At 31.7% G+C, this 17,396-nt stretch overlaps 1 protein-coding gene across 1 annotated transcript; it reads left to right on the forward strand.

The window, feature by feature from the left end:
• Positions 1-7: 7 nt before the first annotated feature.
• LOC141484935 (allergen Tha p 1-like) lies at positions 8-13,896 on the forward strand. Its single transcript, XM_074180638.1, has 2 exons — positions 8-2,485; positions 13,606-13,896. Exons 1-2 carry the CDS (start codon positions 2,197-2,199, stop codon positions 13,839-13,841), a joined length of 525 nt encoding a protein of 174 aa, XP_074036739.1. The 5' UTR covers positions 8-2,196; the 3' UTR covers positions 13,842-13,896.
• The last annotated feature ends 3,500 nt before the right edge of the window (positions 13,897-17,396 follow it).

A 17,396-nucleotide genomic window follows, 5' to 3' on the forward strand; every position in this document is an offset into this window, starting at 1 on the left:
AAATATGAGGTAAAGGAAATACTTTTGTCTAATTTCTACTTCGATTTTTATTTTTTACGACCGGTTTCGGTTTACTTTTCTAGGCAGTCCATTTACATACATTTGCAAACCAATATAGGACTTGAAACTTTCCCTTTGGGCACACCACATCAAAAACTCCAATGCATTGCCTTGCGACAAATCAGTAAAGACATTCAGTGGCGGTTTACCCCCATCAACTACGGGGTGATGAGTATGTTGTCTAGTCAGCAAGGAATTGATATAAAAAAACTACTCTTTTTTTGACTACAAACCCAAGTAATTACTTTCTTGTCAACATGGATTCACAAACAACAAATTCACTGAAACATAATTGATTGATTTTCACGAAAATGAAATCACTACTCTGGATGGAGGATTATGTTTCGACTTTTCGCTGTTTTTGATTATGTAAATCACAAGCTATTGCTTTTGAGGTTGAAGCAATATGGCAGTAGAGTATAGTAATTAAGAACAATCAAAGTAACTCATTGAACATTGAACACGGGATCCCCAGTGCTCAATTCTGTGCCCTTTGTTATTTATGTTATTATGCGAATGATTCAATCAACTCTCTCTATAATTACTCAAATGCCTATGTTGTATTATATGGCGATGACACTAAGTTAAGGCAAATGAAATGAAGAAAGTAACGAACACTTCAGAAAAAAATACTAAAATGTAATCAAATACGGCAAACATCATCTTTCATACAGATAGGAATTACCACAACTCGGAATTATTGATTAGTTAAACTCTTGAGACACAATGGGATCCCCATATTGATCTGTTCTGTAATCAACTCAAATATTTATCAAATCCTTTATGCCAATGTCAACTGCCATTTGCGATATACAAAATTACTTATTTGATTATAGTTCGTAAAATATCAATTTTATGTATAGGGGCATGTATGAGTTCTTTATCTGATTGAAAATGTATGAAACTTGAATGTTTTTATTCGACTGATGTAGATGCGTGGATGAACATATTTGAAAAAATAGTCTTCAAAATAGTAAGTATTTTTTGGCCATGACGCCTTTGATATGAAAAAAAACCTATTCAAAAAACACTTTATTGTGGGATTTTCACTAAACAGGCCAATTCCATCATATATCAAAAAAATCTTCGGACAGGTTAATGTGTGTCGAAGCTATTTTCCAGGTTTTTTGACCGTGGTATGTATGTTTTTATGCATGACATTTCGTCTACTACTGCGGTTGACATCAAGGTAACGGAGTCCAATGCTCAAGTTGTTCCCAAACGCAGAAATTAAAATATTGAAATTTGTCTCCGGTTTAATATCATCATTGGTGAGCGTGGATTCGTTTCTCTCAATTGGATTGAATGACCTTGTTTGTGTACAATTGAGGACAGGTAGTCAGATTTCACTAATATGCACTGACTCTTCCTTTCTAGCTGAATTATCTCTGTGTTTCTGAATTTTTATTTCCTCTCTATATATTCTTAGAGAAGGAGATATGAGAGCAGATAGTTGTTGGTTCACAAATGGATCAAAAACACCTTTAGGTGTTTTTGATCCATTTGATCCCTGGGGAACTCAATCACATAACAAATGTACTTACTATACGACTCAGGAGATTTCATTGTGAGATATTCACTGAGCAGTTCACAAAACCTCAACACGTGTAATAGCTTCGTCAAGCGTTTTCATACCGACTAAATTATATATTTGATGGAATCGGCCGATCCTAATGAAAACCCATAACGTATTCGAAAAACGTTTTATTGTGAGATTTTCACTGAACAATATTACCAAAAAGCAATACGTGTAGTGTTTTTGAATAGACTAAATTCTACTCAATATGAGCATTGTATAATAACATTTTCAATCATACATACTAATAATTTCACCAGAGTTCAAGTGAAAACTAACTGAAGCTGACAAAATGTCTTCAGTTGATTGAAAAACTGAGAATCCATTCCTTTCTAGTTTCCTTATATCTTCTTTATATTTTCATTTACTCACATCATTTGATTGTGCATCACTAATTTAAATTGCTCACTTATTAAAGCATAATTGATTTTTATCTCACAGTTCGATTTTCTTTAATTCCTTCTGCCATTCTTCAAAACAATTATCTTTAATTTTTTTTTAATGACTATCGACCAGACAAATTTTAAACGTAATGTTTCTTACGTCCTTATTACAATTTGATGTTAGTTAAATCACCTCATGTGAATTTCTCCAAACTTGTAAAGTACATATATAAAGGAAAAATAGAAGGTACAAACGATATAGTTATTACAGTTTTTGTGAAAAAGATACTCAAAATGAAGGTACTGATCATTCTTGCGTCACTTAGTTTCTGCCTTGCATACACACCAACATACGACAAAATAAATGTAGAACAAATTCTCAAAAACCGCAGGTTGCTGAAGAGATATGTGGACTGTCTTCTGGGGGTACCAAGAACTTGCAACAGAGAGGGACAAATGTTGAAAGGTAACTGTTTCATTTTGTTTAATAATGCAGTTGTTATTTTCATTTTATGATTGGAAAATAGTAGAATAATCTATAGTTCACATTCATCGCAATGAAGACATGTACAAATATTTTTTTTTAATCCAAGATTTATATTGTGAGAAGATGTATATTGGATAAACGTGTAGAGAATCAAAAGACAGAATTACTTCACACGAAAGTAATATAAGATGCAATAAACCATATCACACCCTTTTCAAATGCACCATTGACTCAGATCATGGCTTTTCTTTTGATAAAGTTCAAATTTTAGATTCAGAAAATAATAGTCACAAAACGACTTTCTTAGAAATGTGTCACATATTAAAAAATTCAAATACTATTAAATCCAGGATAGACATTGAAAGTGTAACCCTGATTTATACATATCTCCATTGTCTAAATTGAAACAATAAATTTGATAACAATTAAAAATTCCGTGAAGGAAACACTCCTTACTTTCTGTTATGTATCATTTTATAGTTCTGTGGGATCTCTTTGGCATCATTGTGATATTCAGAACAAGAAATTCTGTCAAACATTCTCTGTCGAAAAAAAAAATGGTTTAAAAATCTTTCTGCTTATATTTTTACTCCTTGCTCCCTGCGTTATTCAGTTAATGCAGTCAAGCTGCTGGAAAATAATTCCATGAAAATTAAAACATAAATAAATAAGTACCATTCTGATCATTCCCATATTGATTTCAATTTAAGAGCCACCGGTAGACAGCTGTTGCAGCCTATTGGGCATCGTCAGTACCGGGCAGGCAAGTTGACTTGGGTGTCACACCAATAGGTGGTTCCACTTATGTCTCGCTTGCGTTTACCCAGTTATTTTTATTAAGTACTTTTCTTGGTTTTTCACATTTTGTCTTCAATCGAGGACCGCCTGCCCGGTACTGACGATGCCCAATAGGCTGAAATAGCTGTCTACCGGTGGCTCTTAAATTGAAATCGATATGGGAATGATTAGAATGGTACTTATTTATTTATCTTTTAATTTCCATGGAATTATTTTCCAGCAGCTTGACTGCATTAACCTTTCTCGATTCTAATCATTTCTAGAAACATGTGGATTCATTTTTCGATGACATTCTAGGTTAGCTTCCCAAATTTCTGCCACCGCAGTTGTCGGTTAATTGGTCAAACCACCAACACTGACATAAAAACTTGGCAAGTTGACTTGGGTGTCACACCAATAGGTGGTTCCACTTATGTCTAGCTTGCGTTTACGCAGTTATTTTTATTAAGTACTTTTCTTGGTATTTCACATTTTATTCACATTTTATCTTCAATCGAGGACCGCCGTCAATATGGGAATGATTGTAAGAATAGTACTTATCTATTTATCTTTTCATTTTCATGGAATTATTTTCCAGCAGCTTCACTGCATTAACCTTTATTCTTTATTAACCTTTCTGCATCAGCTTTCGCTGATGTTTATCAGCTTTTTCGAGGGCTGTAATATGAAAAAGGACATAATATATATATATATATATATATATATATATATATATATATATATATATATATATATATATATATATATAAAACATAATAACGGATAGAATTCCATTCTCCTGTTGGGCTCCCAGGTATGCCCCCATCGCAAGCCTTTGTGGCTACCACCACAACTACCGATTTTTTGCGACATACTTACTGAAATTTGGATAAATGTGTGAAGTTTCTGAAATGTTTGACAAAATTTCACATATATATATATATATATATATATATATATATATATATATAAATACGAACGTTATCGAGTGTCTTGATATAGATGAAGGAGTTTTTTAATCGGACATAGCCCGAAACACGTGTCTATGGTTTGCCACTTCCTTGAGTGCTATGTCCGATTAAAAAACTCCTTCATCTATATATATATATATATATATATATATATATATATATATATATATATATATATATATATATATATATATATATATATATATATTCTATTCGTTTTGGTCCCCATTATGTCAAATTATGTGCAAATTGAGAGGAAAATCAATCTTGTAAAATGCAATCACCGTAGAGGCAAGTAGTCGTTATAAATGTTCTTTCCCATTTTATGTATAAAGAAAATCTGTGAATAATCTACATATTTTCTTGAAGAATTTTCTCGAGTTTTATCATTCTGTATGAACTAAAAGGAAAGTATTCCTATAGCTGGAGTCAAAATAACTAGATTCAGTTTTAAAGTAGTGTGGATTCTGTATGTACAGCAGATGTCAAAAATTCATGAATTCCTTTTGTGCTGAAAGAAACTTTTTTCCACACGGAGAATAAAAATGGATTTTCATATTATAGATGTACTCATTCATTCACTACAGAAGAGTAGAAAACATTTAGCAGTAATTAAGTGAAAAAGTAATTTCAATATACGCAGAGGAAAACGTTTTATCAGATAGACGCTTTTTTGGTAGAGATAACGTGAAGTAGAAACTTAAAAAAAAGACTTTTTGTAGCCTCTCTTTCTTCTCTTCTTGGATCTGTACTTTTTTGGTGTAATACGCCGTTTTTTTAGCCTTAGGTGAGATGATCTCGACGTGGCTCTTCAGTGTTGTTCTTACGTTGTAGTGCATGTAGATTAGCTAACTTCAATTAGTTCTTTTCAAAAATTGATCATTTTTTTTTAATTCGATAGAAAAACAACTCGAATTCACATAGAAACTTTTTTTTTCTAATCATCGTAGGTAATATAATAACATCATATATTATTTGAGTTGAGTTAAATAGAAAACAAGTTTGATGAAAATAATAGACAGAACATCCACACTTGGTGATTTGTTGTATTGATGAAACGTAAAAGTGAAACCTCTGACGTAGAATAAATCCAAAACAAGTAAGTGATTGTTTTGGATTTGTTGAATTTGTGTATATACGAAAAACATCAATACTAAGTATCATCAATATCATCCATAAAGCCTTCCTTGAGTTATACATATTACATCAATCAGGTGGAGTATACGTATACAGATGCAAAAGAGGACATTTTCATCCAGAATTGAACCTATTGGTACATCTTTAGACAAATAGAAACCAACGGCTTCTCAAGCATGTTCCATATTTTTTGAAAATGTGAGTGAGCTGAAAAAACTGTGTACCCCAGCACCCCACATTTTATATATTGTAAATATTTCTGAATCAATGTATAATGTATAAGTTTGAAAATGTCCTTATAGGACGAAACTGCAGCAACATTAGTTACAAATAAAAGTGATAAAAAACATAGGAAGTTTCAATTCTCTTTTCTTCATTATGATTTCCTACCACGTAGTAACGGCTACATCCATCCATCAATTTATTTCTGAATTAGATGATTTGTTGATATTTGAGAACACAAACATACTCATGTACTTCTTCCTTTCCTCCACATCTGATAAACAACTCAATTTGAGAGAAGGATAAAGAAGAAACTATTTTTGTTTTTTTATTTGAGTAATTTCTATGTTGTTCTGCAAATAACTATTGAAAACATGCTTCCGACAAGTATTCATGAATCCTTTTAGGGCAACAGTCTCTATCTCGTGGAAATCAAAAAATAAAGCATCGTTCAAAACAGCATAGTGTTCAAAAAAACATCGAAATTGTCACCCACTTCATGAAATAAATTTTATTACTTCATATATTTTCTGAAATATCGTATCGAATTTATTGTTACTAAGAAATTAACGAAGGTTAAATTAATATACATACGTGAACAGTCAATAATGAGTAAAGAGAACTGCGGTTTTTAAATTCATTATTGACCTAGCATTAGGATGGCCGAGGTTTATTTTTCTCTGGTGAACAGTCAAACACTCTCAGGGTATGCTTATTATAGTCCAAGAGTGAATCACATTATTTATTACTGTCACTTTCAGGTCATTGCCGATAATGAAAACAAGTTTAGTTAATGGTTTACACAAGTGGTCATTTGTTTGTCTGATTTCCTTCTGAGAAATGCAGTAAATGATCAAGGGTATATAAGGTGTTTTATGAAATAATTTCCGCATAAAGTAGTAAACAATAGGCTAGAAAAGTGTGTCTAAAAATGAACGGATTACGAGATCTATTTTGGTATATCTTCATCATCTTTATTAGGATTCGTTAGAATTTAAAATTCTATGATTCTAACTCAACCCCTGAGAAGCACACAAGAAAATGTGAAAAATACCTTATGCAAAAAAGAGAAATTTTCAATGGCTATGCTAGCTTTCGGAAAGTCTTATTTTCTACAGAATATCTAAAACTGAAAAATGAAAGCAAACAATACAATTAAAGAACATAATATGGAACTCAGCAAAATAAGATTTAGAAATGAAATGTAATTCATTTACGAAAATAAAATCAAAGAAATGAAAATTTTGACAAATGTTGGATAATCTGTCATATTACCTGAGAAAATGGATCTGAATATAATTTTGGTCCATATAGAGTTAACATAAATATAATTCCCAGTAAAAATGTGTAAATAAAAAAATTTCAACTATCAATTGTAAATCCAATTTGGGTAATTTTAAGAGTTATTATTTTTATTTCAATTTCTATTATTCAATAAAAAGTTAAAATATAATTATAGATTCTGCTCAAATTTTGTATTTCCGATTTCTTGTTTGAAAAATTTTGACTTTTACTAATGTTATCCATTTCAAAAAATAAGTAAAAATTATGAATCAGTTACTGACGGGGTCGATTAATAAATGTGATGATCCTACAAAGACATTGCCACTAGCTGTATAATGATTTTTTTTACTTAAATTTGTTAGAGAATCTGCCCAATCTATATCAATTATTACATTCAGTCCATTTGCGAGACGCAACATACCTGTAAGTGGGGCACCTATGGAGAATAAATTTTGTATATAAAGCATTGTATTTGATCTAGTCCTTCTGGCTGGAACGTGAAAATTAATTGACGATAATATATGAGGTGAGTTAAGTTTATTATTAAAAAGCCGGTGAAGAAATGATATTACACATATTTTGCGCCTATTTTGCAAAGAAAGTATCCTGAATTCATCTCTCAAATAAGATGTTCTCACCAAACGGTAGTCTGGCCATACGTGATATTTTTTGAAGTGAAGATATCTTAAGAATTTATTCTGAAGTTTTTCCAATTCATATAATGTGGAGTTATATTCGCCAAACCATATATTTGATCCAAATTCCAATTAACTTCTAACCAATGTGTAGTACAGTAGTTTGATCGAATGTATATTGCTGAAATTTCTAGTTTGCCTGATAATAAACCCTAATATTTTATACGCATTTTTTGTAATATTTCTTACGTGATTCTTGAATGATAATGTATTATTATATGTAATCCCTAAGTCTTTTATTTCTGTATGCCATTAAAGAGGGACCCTATTCAGTTCATAACTTAAGAGAATAAGGTCTCTTTTGCGCGTAACCGACATTACTGAACATTTATCAATATTGAAAAATAATTCATTTTCACAACTCCACTCATAAACCTTGTTCAGATCTTTTTGTAGCATTACACAATCCCTCACTGTTTGTACTTGTTTATGAATTTTTAGGTCATCAGCAAACATTAAGCATTCTGAGAATTCCAGCACTGTTGGCAAATCATTCATAAAAAAAACAAAAAATAAGGGACCTAAATTTGATCCCTGTGGGACTCCAGAGGTAACTTCAAATTTTCTTGAATATGAATCATGATATTTTACAAGAGAATCTCTGTTTTCCAAATAGCTTTTGAACAATTTGAGAGTATTTTTAGTTAAACCATAATGACTCAACTTCAACAATAAAATATCATGATCTACTTTATCGAAAGCTTTTTGGAAGTCTGTATAGATAGTATCCAATTGAGATTTGTTTTCAAATGCCTCATATGCATTGTGAGTGTAAGTTAACAAGTTTGACTCAATAGATTTATTTCTTACAAAACCGTTTTGCTCCACCCTGATATACTTTTCAACAAACTGATATAATCTGCTTTATACAATATGTTCAAATAATTTTGCTGGGGCACACATAATAGATATTGGCCTATAATTTTCAATAGACGTTTTGTTGCCAGATTTGAAGATTGGAGATACTATAGATGTTTTCTATGCAGAAGGAAACACATTAATAGATAGAATCAAATTGAAAATATGCATCAGTGGCTGTTTCAAACAGTCACTACAAGCTTTGAAGATGTATTGTGGTATGTCATCCACTCCTGCTGATTTTTTAGGTTTCAGTTTTTTTACGGCGTAGATAAAGTCTGAATCGGTAATTGTATGTAATGAAAAACTTTCGTTACTTTTATTGTTACTCCAATCAAAATTCAAATTATATTTGGGTTTGGTGATGGTAAACACTGAGGAGAAAAAATTTGCAAAACTATCTACTGTTTCTTCATCTGTAACTCTTTTTCCTTTATATGTAAATTCACCTTCACTTGAAGAGGTATTCCTCTTATCATTCACGTGATTCCAAAAATATGATATATTTTCTGCTAAATTTTGTTCAAGGTTTTTGAAATATTTTTTTTCTTCTATACTTATCAAATTCCGAACTGTTTTTCTCAAATTTTTATATCTGTCACTAAAAAATCAGAAGTAAATCGTAATTTTCTAAATTTTTCCTTCTCTTTCAAGTTATCTTTAATCTCTTTAGTGAACCATATTAGAAACCGTTTTTCACCATCATATACTTGTACACTTAGGTGTACACTTAGGTACACAAACTACCACTATTTCATTCCAAATGTTATAGAATTCTCCTAAGGCTCTGTTTACATCTACTTTTTCCTCTAGGATTTTACTCCAGTTAGCTTTCCTAATACAGTGAGTCATAATTTCAAAATCAGTTTTTTTGAAAATATATATAAATACTTTAAAATTTAAAAATTTTTTTTCACAGCTATCAGCATCCCACCCCCCTTGATTTATTTGCGAGTTCAAGGTCTCTATTGGCTCTGATTATATTAAATATATTGCAATCCACTATTTCGCCATCTAGTATCCCCTCTTGCAGCCATGTATCAACAGCAATTATTACATCATAGTCACCCTGTGAAATTTCTCTGAAAAAATCATCACACTTAGTATTCAATCCCCGACAATTTTGGTAGTATACATTTAGTGCATGTGACATTATTTTCCTTTCTTTGGAAGATTCTCTCCTCTTTTTTTTGTATCAGATGGAGTAGTAGAAAGCCAAAAACTTTCTTTCCCAAAAAAATTTATCACTCCTAAAAATATAACCCCTTCAATTCAAATAAGATTCCTCTTGGCGGGGATTAAATCAAATAGGTGAATGAATGTCATTACCAGTGAGGGTGACAGTGTTCTATGTGAGTACAATTTATTACCATTCATTCAAAGTAGAACTCATGTGAATGATATCTGATTCTTATTCCACAACAAATGTTTGAAATACAAACTGAGTAGAGAAAAGTATCTTCTGTATAATTCAGTGTTCATATAGAAGTATTTGTTTCGAAAGAATCATTTTCTTTCGTGTAATTCAATGTTTATATGAAAGTAGCTGTTTCAGGAGGACTTTCTTTCAGTTTGTGTCTGAAAGTTACTTCTTTGCATGATCTACACATTCATGTGAAGAGTTTCAAATTGATTACTTCCTTCCTTTCTTTGGAAGATTCTCTCATCCCTTTTTTTGTATCAGATGGAGTAGTAGAAAGCCAAAAACTTTCTTTCCCAAAAAAATTAATCACTCCTAAAAAAAATATAACCCCTTCAATTCAAAGAAAATATTTTTTTTAAATGCTCAAAAAAAATTATTTTTTATAATCAATTGATTAATTAACGGAGAAACAAGAATGAAATATTTCTATGTTTTTACCACTTTTATTTATAACTAACGTTACTGCAGTTTCGTCCTGTAAGGACATTTTCAAACTCAAAATAGTTTTTTTCAGCTGACTGAATACACACTATATCAATTAGATGTACTGATAACAGCTAATGAGCCAGAAACACGTGTCTGCAGTTTGTACACATATAAAAAATGTCTATACATAAATGTTATTTTTCGAAAAAGCATGATGATTTGAGAGAATAATGAACAATTCTAAAAAGAAAATTATTGATGATATATGATTATTATATTTTTGGTGTAGTTTCAGTAAGTTAGTATATATGTTGCTGAGGTTATCAATGTCAGTTTTTCATTGATACAATTAGAAGACACAATAAAAGACTGACATTGAGAATCTCAGCAACATATACAGGGTACAGCGCGATGACCGTCGGTGAGCCGTATTTTGGGAAATAATAGAATTCATATCCTGAAAATTGGCAAATTCGAACACTTACAGTTATAACGTGAGTTGGTACAAACTTCCTCAATTCAGATGTAACGCTCTGTATATATTCACATTCTTAAGAACCTAATGTTTAATTAAATCTAATACACCTTATACCAAAAATTAACTTTTCTACAGATATTCATTTGTTTACTCAAAAAACTAGGTATTCAGCTCTCGAGTGATTCCCACATAAAATTCAAAAGTTTGATGGAATACATTATCGATTCATCAAAATTCTTTAATCCATTGTCTTGTAGGAGTTATATTTCCAAAATGTTATACAAGCTATCCGGAATCGATAACTATTTCTGAAGATATGTAAACGGACCGAAACTCAGTTAATTCAAATGGAACACCCTGTATTTTAAGATAGTTTTGAAATTACGGGATTATTCTGTCTCATTTTAATGGAACATTCCCTAAATCAAAAATTAACCCTTCGCGAGATATTTCAGTTCCTCTTGAAAAAATAAAACATGTGCTTATCCTCCATAAACCTATTGGCTACAAAACCTTCATTCAGGACAGTTACATAAAGTTTATTAAAGCTAATAATTTGCCGTCATGGTTTTATTGAAGCCAGGATTTCAGATGAATGAATGATGGATTAAAGAATGTTTATTCTCAATGTTCCATAACAGAGCTAAAATTCAAAAATAACGCATTGTCTTCTCAAACAAAATTCAAAAAATATTTCAAAATATGTTCAAATACATTTCTGCTAACTTCCAGGCATTTATTTTATTGGTCCTCTTCATCAATATTTTTAATATGGCCACATACATAATAGCCCATAGGAGACATATCGTAGGAACGTGCTGTCCAAAGATACGGCCCATTATCGGCAAAATACTTATCATAAAAAATAATTGATCGGGTAATACACCTACGGTCTCGCAATTATCAGGCGTTGCTCCATCCTATTGGTACCAACTATTTTCCGCATTTTCAATTGTTAAATTATTCACTTTTTGGTAACTCTAATTGCTAAAGAATATTACTGGAGTTTTTTCCCAACAGCAAATCGGTATTTTTAACACCTCGACACGTGTTTCGATCACCAAGTGATCATCTTCAAAGAGGAAGATCAAAACTAGAAACTAACGCGAAGCTAACCCTATTTATGCTATATAGATATCTCATACAGGTAAACTATCCAGGTGTACCACCCATTCAGGTATACCAACCTAAATTAATTTTACAATTTTTCCTTATCTATTATTTTACAATATATGTTTAACTATTATAGCTGTATATAAAACAATTTTCTGCTATATAAAAATTAATTTCTCAATATTGCCTATCTAAATTTATTTCTGCAATGTGTCCTTATGTAGTAATCAGTAAACCCAACAATATTATTTTAACAAGCTATATAGTATGCTCTTTGATATAGGTCCGTCATCGTTATTCATAATATGATTGTGTTTACTCATTTCTACACTCTCATAGGCATCTAGTTGCCTGTTGTTGTTAACTTGTCTAACTAATCTTAATGAATTGAAGTCTATGGAATGGTTTTGTTGCAAAATATGATGGGCGACTGCTGATTTTTCAGGTCTTCCATATTTTAAGTGTGCTATGTGTTTCTTATATCTTACTTTAATAGATCTTTTTGACTGTCCATAATATTTTGCATCGCAGTCCTTACATTCAATTTTGTAAATTCCAGACTTTTCCGAACTCTCGACTTTGCCTTTTAGTCTTCCCAGAAGGCTCTGTAGTGTAAAAACCACCTTCATACCTAGTTTCTTGAAAATATTTCCAAAGTTCCTCGTATATTGGTGGTATGGAACTGAGATGTATTTATCTTGGTTTTTGTCCTGTCTGAAAGTCGAGATTTCGTTCATTGGTAATTGGTAACTCTACCTGTTAAGAAAAAGTCCCATGTTACGACACTGCTTTCTCCCAACTCTCAAGAGCCTGTCATATATTCCAGGAAAAGGTTACAATATTCCTTACCGTTTGTGTCAGTGAAGTGATCAATTCAGTCACTTTTTTTTCATTTCACGTTCAATAATGAAAAAAGTATGTTTTTTTTGTAAGTCTTTCACAATTTTGGATAAAGTTGGAGAAATATAAAGCCAAAAGGCATCTTTATCAGACACCTTATCTGTTTAAAATCTGTTTTTCCGTTAATCAGCTGTCGCCCCCATACGAACGACATCTCTCAGAAGTTCAGAAACTTTTGTGAGCTTAGGACTAACGAAGTCTTCCATTTTGTCGTGTGATTCCTAACACGGTTGCAGAACATCCCAGCTTCAACCAGATAAATTCTCTCGAGAAAAATATCTGGTCGAGGCGGGAATCGAACCCACGGCCTCCCGATCGTGAGTCGGGCGCACTGCCACCGTGACCAATTCCACAACATTATATTAGGATAAGCAAGTTTTTGTTTCTTAAACTACCGATTAACAAAAATACCAATTTCAATCCAAAAATGAAATACGGATACCTTCAAATTGAAAAGAGTATATTTTTTGTTGTGGAATTGGGCGCGGTGGTAGTGCGCCCGACTCACGATCGGAAGACCGTGGGTTCGATTCCTGCCTCGACCAGATATTTTTCTCGAGAGAATTTATCTGGTTGAAGCTGGGATGCTTCTGCAACCGTGTTAGGAATCACACGTTAAAAGGTAAGATCTCGTATGGGGGCGACTGCTGATTAACGGAAAAACAGATTTTTAAACAGATTTTCAGTTCTCCACAATTTTTGTATATAGTTGGAGAAATAGAAAGCCAATAAGCTTTTTATGAGATACCTCATCGTGGGATGAGCAAGTTTTTTGTTTATTTTTAAATTTTTATGGATTCTATTTTTTTTTTCAGATATCATTCCAGATGCTTTACAAAACAAATGTGCAGAATGTAATGAAACTCAGAAAAAGGTGGCTAAAAGAGTCTCAAATTACGTAATCGAATGCAAACCAGAGTGGTGGGAAAAACTAGAAGTAGTTTACGACCCTAAAGGCACTTACAAGGCGCAATATCGAGAAGAGTTACTGGCAGAAGGAATTAATATCAATGGTTCTTCCAATAACAAGAAGACAAAATGTTATAACTAATAACATAAGTATTATACAATAATAATAATACATAAATGAATATCAAATATGAAAATCATATTTATTTTATCATAGGTTTTTGCTATCAAATTTGTTGTCAAATCATACGTGAAGAAAGAACTGAAGAAAGAAGTAAGCATGTTCACGCTTTCATCAAAGAAATTAATAAATTAATATATATATATATATATATATATATATATATATATATATAAAGTAATATATATATATATATATATATATATATATATATATATATATTTATATATATATATATATATATATATATATATATATATATATATATATATATATATACATCCTCCGAATAATATAGAATAATTATAGCAATCTTTTATAATCCAAATTTTCATGCTATTTCATATAGGAACTTTTTAAAATCAATTTTCATAGACCCATTTCAAGAAGATATATTTGAATAACAGTGTGAGAAAATGGAAAAATTATCAATTATAGTGATTATATAGAAAATATTTTGAGATGCTGGTGAGAATGATTTCCTGATAATTGCGCTTAAACTGTTATGACCTTGTTGTCCTTCATGTACCATATCGGGAAGAATAGCCTGTAATATCTCCCAAAGATCGCTGAATGATGTTCATAGATGGTAAATCCCAACAAAATTCTAATATTCCCATTCACCGGAAAGAGTAATCTGATATACCAGCGGCCTTGAAAATTCTTACAGACCTACAGCTTCACCATATATTTCTTCAGAGAAGCTAGGTGGACAACATACATAATAGTGCATATTTCCAATTGTAGCAAACAGGTTCTTGCGGAGCGTAGCCGGCTACTAGCTGACACCAAAAATCACAGAATTCTGGAAATCACCTCCGACTTAATGTCAACTGCGACCTGCTTTATACAGTCCTAATCCCGAAGAGAGAGTATTAGATTCTCTGAGGGGAGGTTCTGATGCAGGACTGAGATGTCAAACATATAGAACTATGCGATCACATGTCAAGCGAAACTCTTTGTCATTGATTTATATTTGAAGAACTTGTCTGGACAATCTCATATATGGATCAATAAAAATATTTTCGGAAACCAAGTAGCTTTGTAAGCACTTGGCATCAAAAGAAACTCCTTTTTTGGGAATAAGAATCCCATGTTCTTTTTGTTTTTACTATACCTCAACGTAACCAAAACTCTAGTACTGGTACTTTCAAAATCATCCACATTGAGCTTAACAAGTTCGTCACGTCTACAGGCGCCAAACATACCACAAATCAATACAACCTTTTCAAGCAACCATGTATGATCATCTGCGTCCAACAAAAAGAAAGTACTTCTTCTTCAGACAAAATTTTTGCTTTCTATGGTGTATATCCATCAGACCTTCGTCTCAAGAACAAATATAATTTTCCAAATCTTAAAATATAATTTCTGTAGATAATACTCTAATATGGTGAACGATTTAAAAAACTAAACTCAACATGTGAATGTTGTCATAAACTTTCAATATTACTGGAGTTTTTTCCCAACACCAATCCGTTATTTTAACACGTATTTCGATCACCAAGTGATCATCTTCAACAGGGAGATTAAACTTGTTCAAGCTCAATCTTCCTCTTGAAGATGATCACTTGGTGATCTTATAATTGTTTTACACATTTTTCAATCATAATACTCTCTAACATTTTCTTTTTGATTTTTTTTATTGAGATCATTTATGGCTGCATATGTGAATTTAGTCCATCTAAATTTTAGTCTGTGTTCACTGGACTTAACTGCCTCAAGACTTTTCTAAAAGAACTGCGGTCTAAGCGAAACATGGCTCTACTCAGATATCGCCTCTGAATCAGTGTCTATTCATTCTCATCATATCGTCAGAGCCGATAGAGATGGTAGAGGGGGCGGCGTAGCTATGTATATTAGGAGCACTTCGAACTATTATGTTGCTTTTCATAAAATTAGTCCTGGGGTTAAACAACGCTGAATCTCAGTAAATTCGGCAGGAAAAAACATCTGTTTCGGAATGTTGCATCGTCCACTCAAGTCTGATATTTCAACATGTCTCAACAAATTAGAAGAAACAGTTTCTAATTTTTTACCGACGAGTGGAGTTATTTGGACCCAAATCTAAAAGGAGACTGACTTTTAACCTCATCAAGATCCACATATATAATGTTGCCTTGTCCTTCACTTCCGAAAGTAAAAACTTGGATTTGTGGATTGACTCCGATTTGAGATTTTCTAAACATATCAGTATATCATCTCTTTTTATTACTCATTTTAATTAAGCTTGTATTGTTGTGTTGGTTGATTTATCTTTCATTACATACTTGTTTTTACATAATTGTTTTCTATTAAGTGTATATATTATTGTGAGGTTGCTTTGAAAAAACACCTTACGCTGATAATCCGCCTGTTCATCACATTAAATATAATTAAAAGGAAGTGGAAATTGACTTCAAACTTTATTACTTTATCCCGAAGTCTTTTCATAAAAGTTTTAGAATTATGCATGGACTACATTTACTTCTGTTATAATCTATTTTTACAAACAAATTTTCGGGTTGGGAATGGGTGATTTCATGTCACTCATTTGTTCAGACCTAGTCATGGCCAAACTATAAATAATTTGCACTGAAAAGTTGTCATGACGGTATTATTACTTTCATTACAAAAAATAAACAATCTGAAATATTAGACACTTTTCCAGAGTTTTCATCTAAACTGAAATTTACTCTTGGAATGGAGGAAAACAATTCATTAACATTTTTAGACACGAAAGTGATGAAAACCGAATTTTGAAAGTAGACTGGTATCATAAACCAACTTTCACAATGAAATAAATGTTATAAGAAATTTGAAATAAAGAGCAATTGCCAGCTCCGAAACATAAAAAATTCTTCAATTAATCGAGAATTATCTAGTAAAAAATTATTTTCCAAGAGTCCTTATCCAAAAAATAATTGAAGAAAGAAACTCCTCTTTGCCTTTTCAAATGAAAATACAGTTGGAAAGTATTTTTTCTCAAAACAAAAAGCTAAAACACCACAAGACATGCATTTCAACGTAGTGTATGTGGATCATAAACAGAAGTTTCTTTCAGATACATGAAAGGAAAAAGTCCCTCCAAAATAACTACTTCCATATGAAGATTTAATTACACGATAATCATATAGGATAATTGTGTTCCATGTAAGTGACATTTGTATCAAATTCCATGTATCACATTGTGTAGCGTTTCTATGAATGATACCTGTTTCAATTTAATAACGAATGTTTGTTGTACAAACTGAATGGAAAAATATGACTTCTTTCGTGTAATTCAATATTTATTCAACTATGGGAAAGTACGAAGTCAGAAAGTTATTTTTTTCAAAAAACTAGTTACTTCTATGACTATTCTCTTTTTTTTTATTCATTTCATGAATGGAAAATAAGAACATAGGCTTCCGCGTCTGGAGTATCGATTAGAGAAAACGGAATCCGAGAATCCGTAGTCGAAAGGATTTCGTAGTACCGAACGTTTTGTCTGCTACTACCGCAGATATCTGCAGGTAATATCGCAAAGTCTTAGCA

The sequence above is a fragment of the Leptinotarsa decemlineata genome, unplaced genomic scaffold (assembly GCF_025532065.1).
Source record: "Leptinotarsa decemlineata unplaced genomic scaffold, Ldec_3_MD MMD2_tig00026299_RagTag_RagTag, whole genome shotgun sequence".
Classification (NCBI taxonomy): domain Eukaryota; kingdom Metazoa; phylum Arthropoda; class Insecta; order Coleoptera; family Chrysomelidae; genus Leptinotarsa; species Leptinotarsa decemlineata.

What these genes read in the sequence shown, in the direction of transcription:
- LOC141484935 (XM_074180638.1), top strand. Translation starts at nt 2,197, where the DNA reads ATGTTAGTTAAATCACCTCATGTGAATTTCTCCAAACTTGTAAAGTAC. An exon ending in AGAGGGACAAATGTTGAAAG is followed by an intron (nt 2,486 to 13,605) that starts GTAACTGTTTCA and finishes TTTTTTTTTCAG; the next exon opens with ATATCATTCCAGATGCTTTA.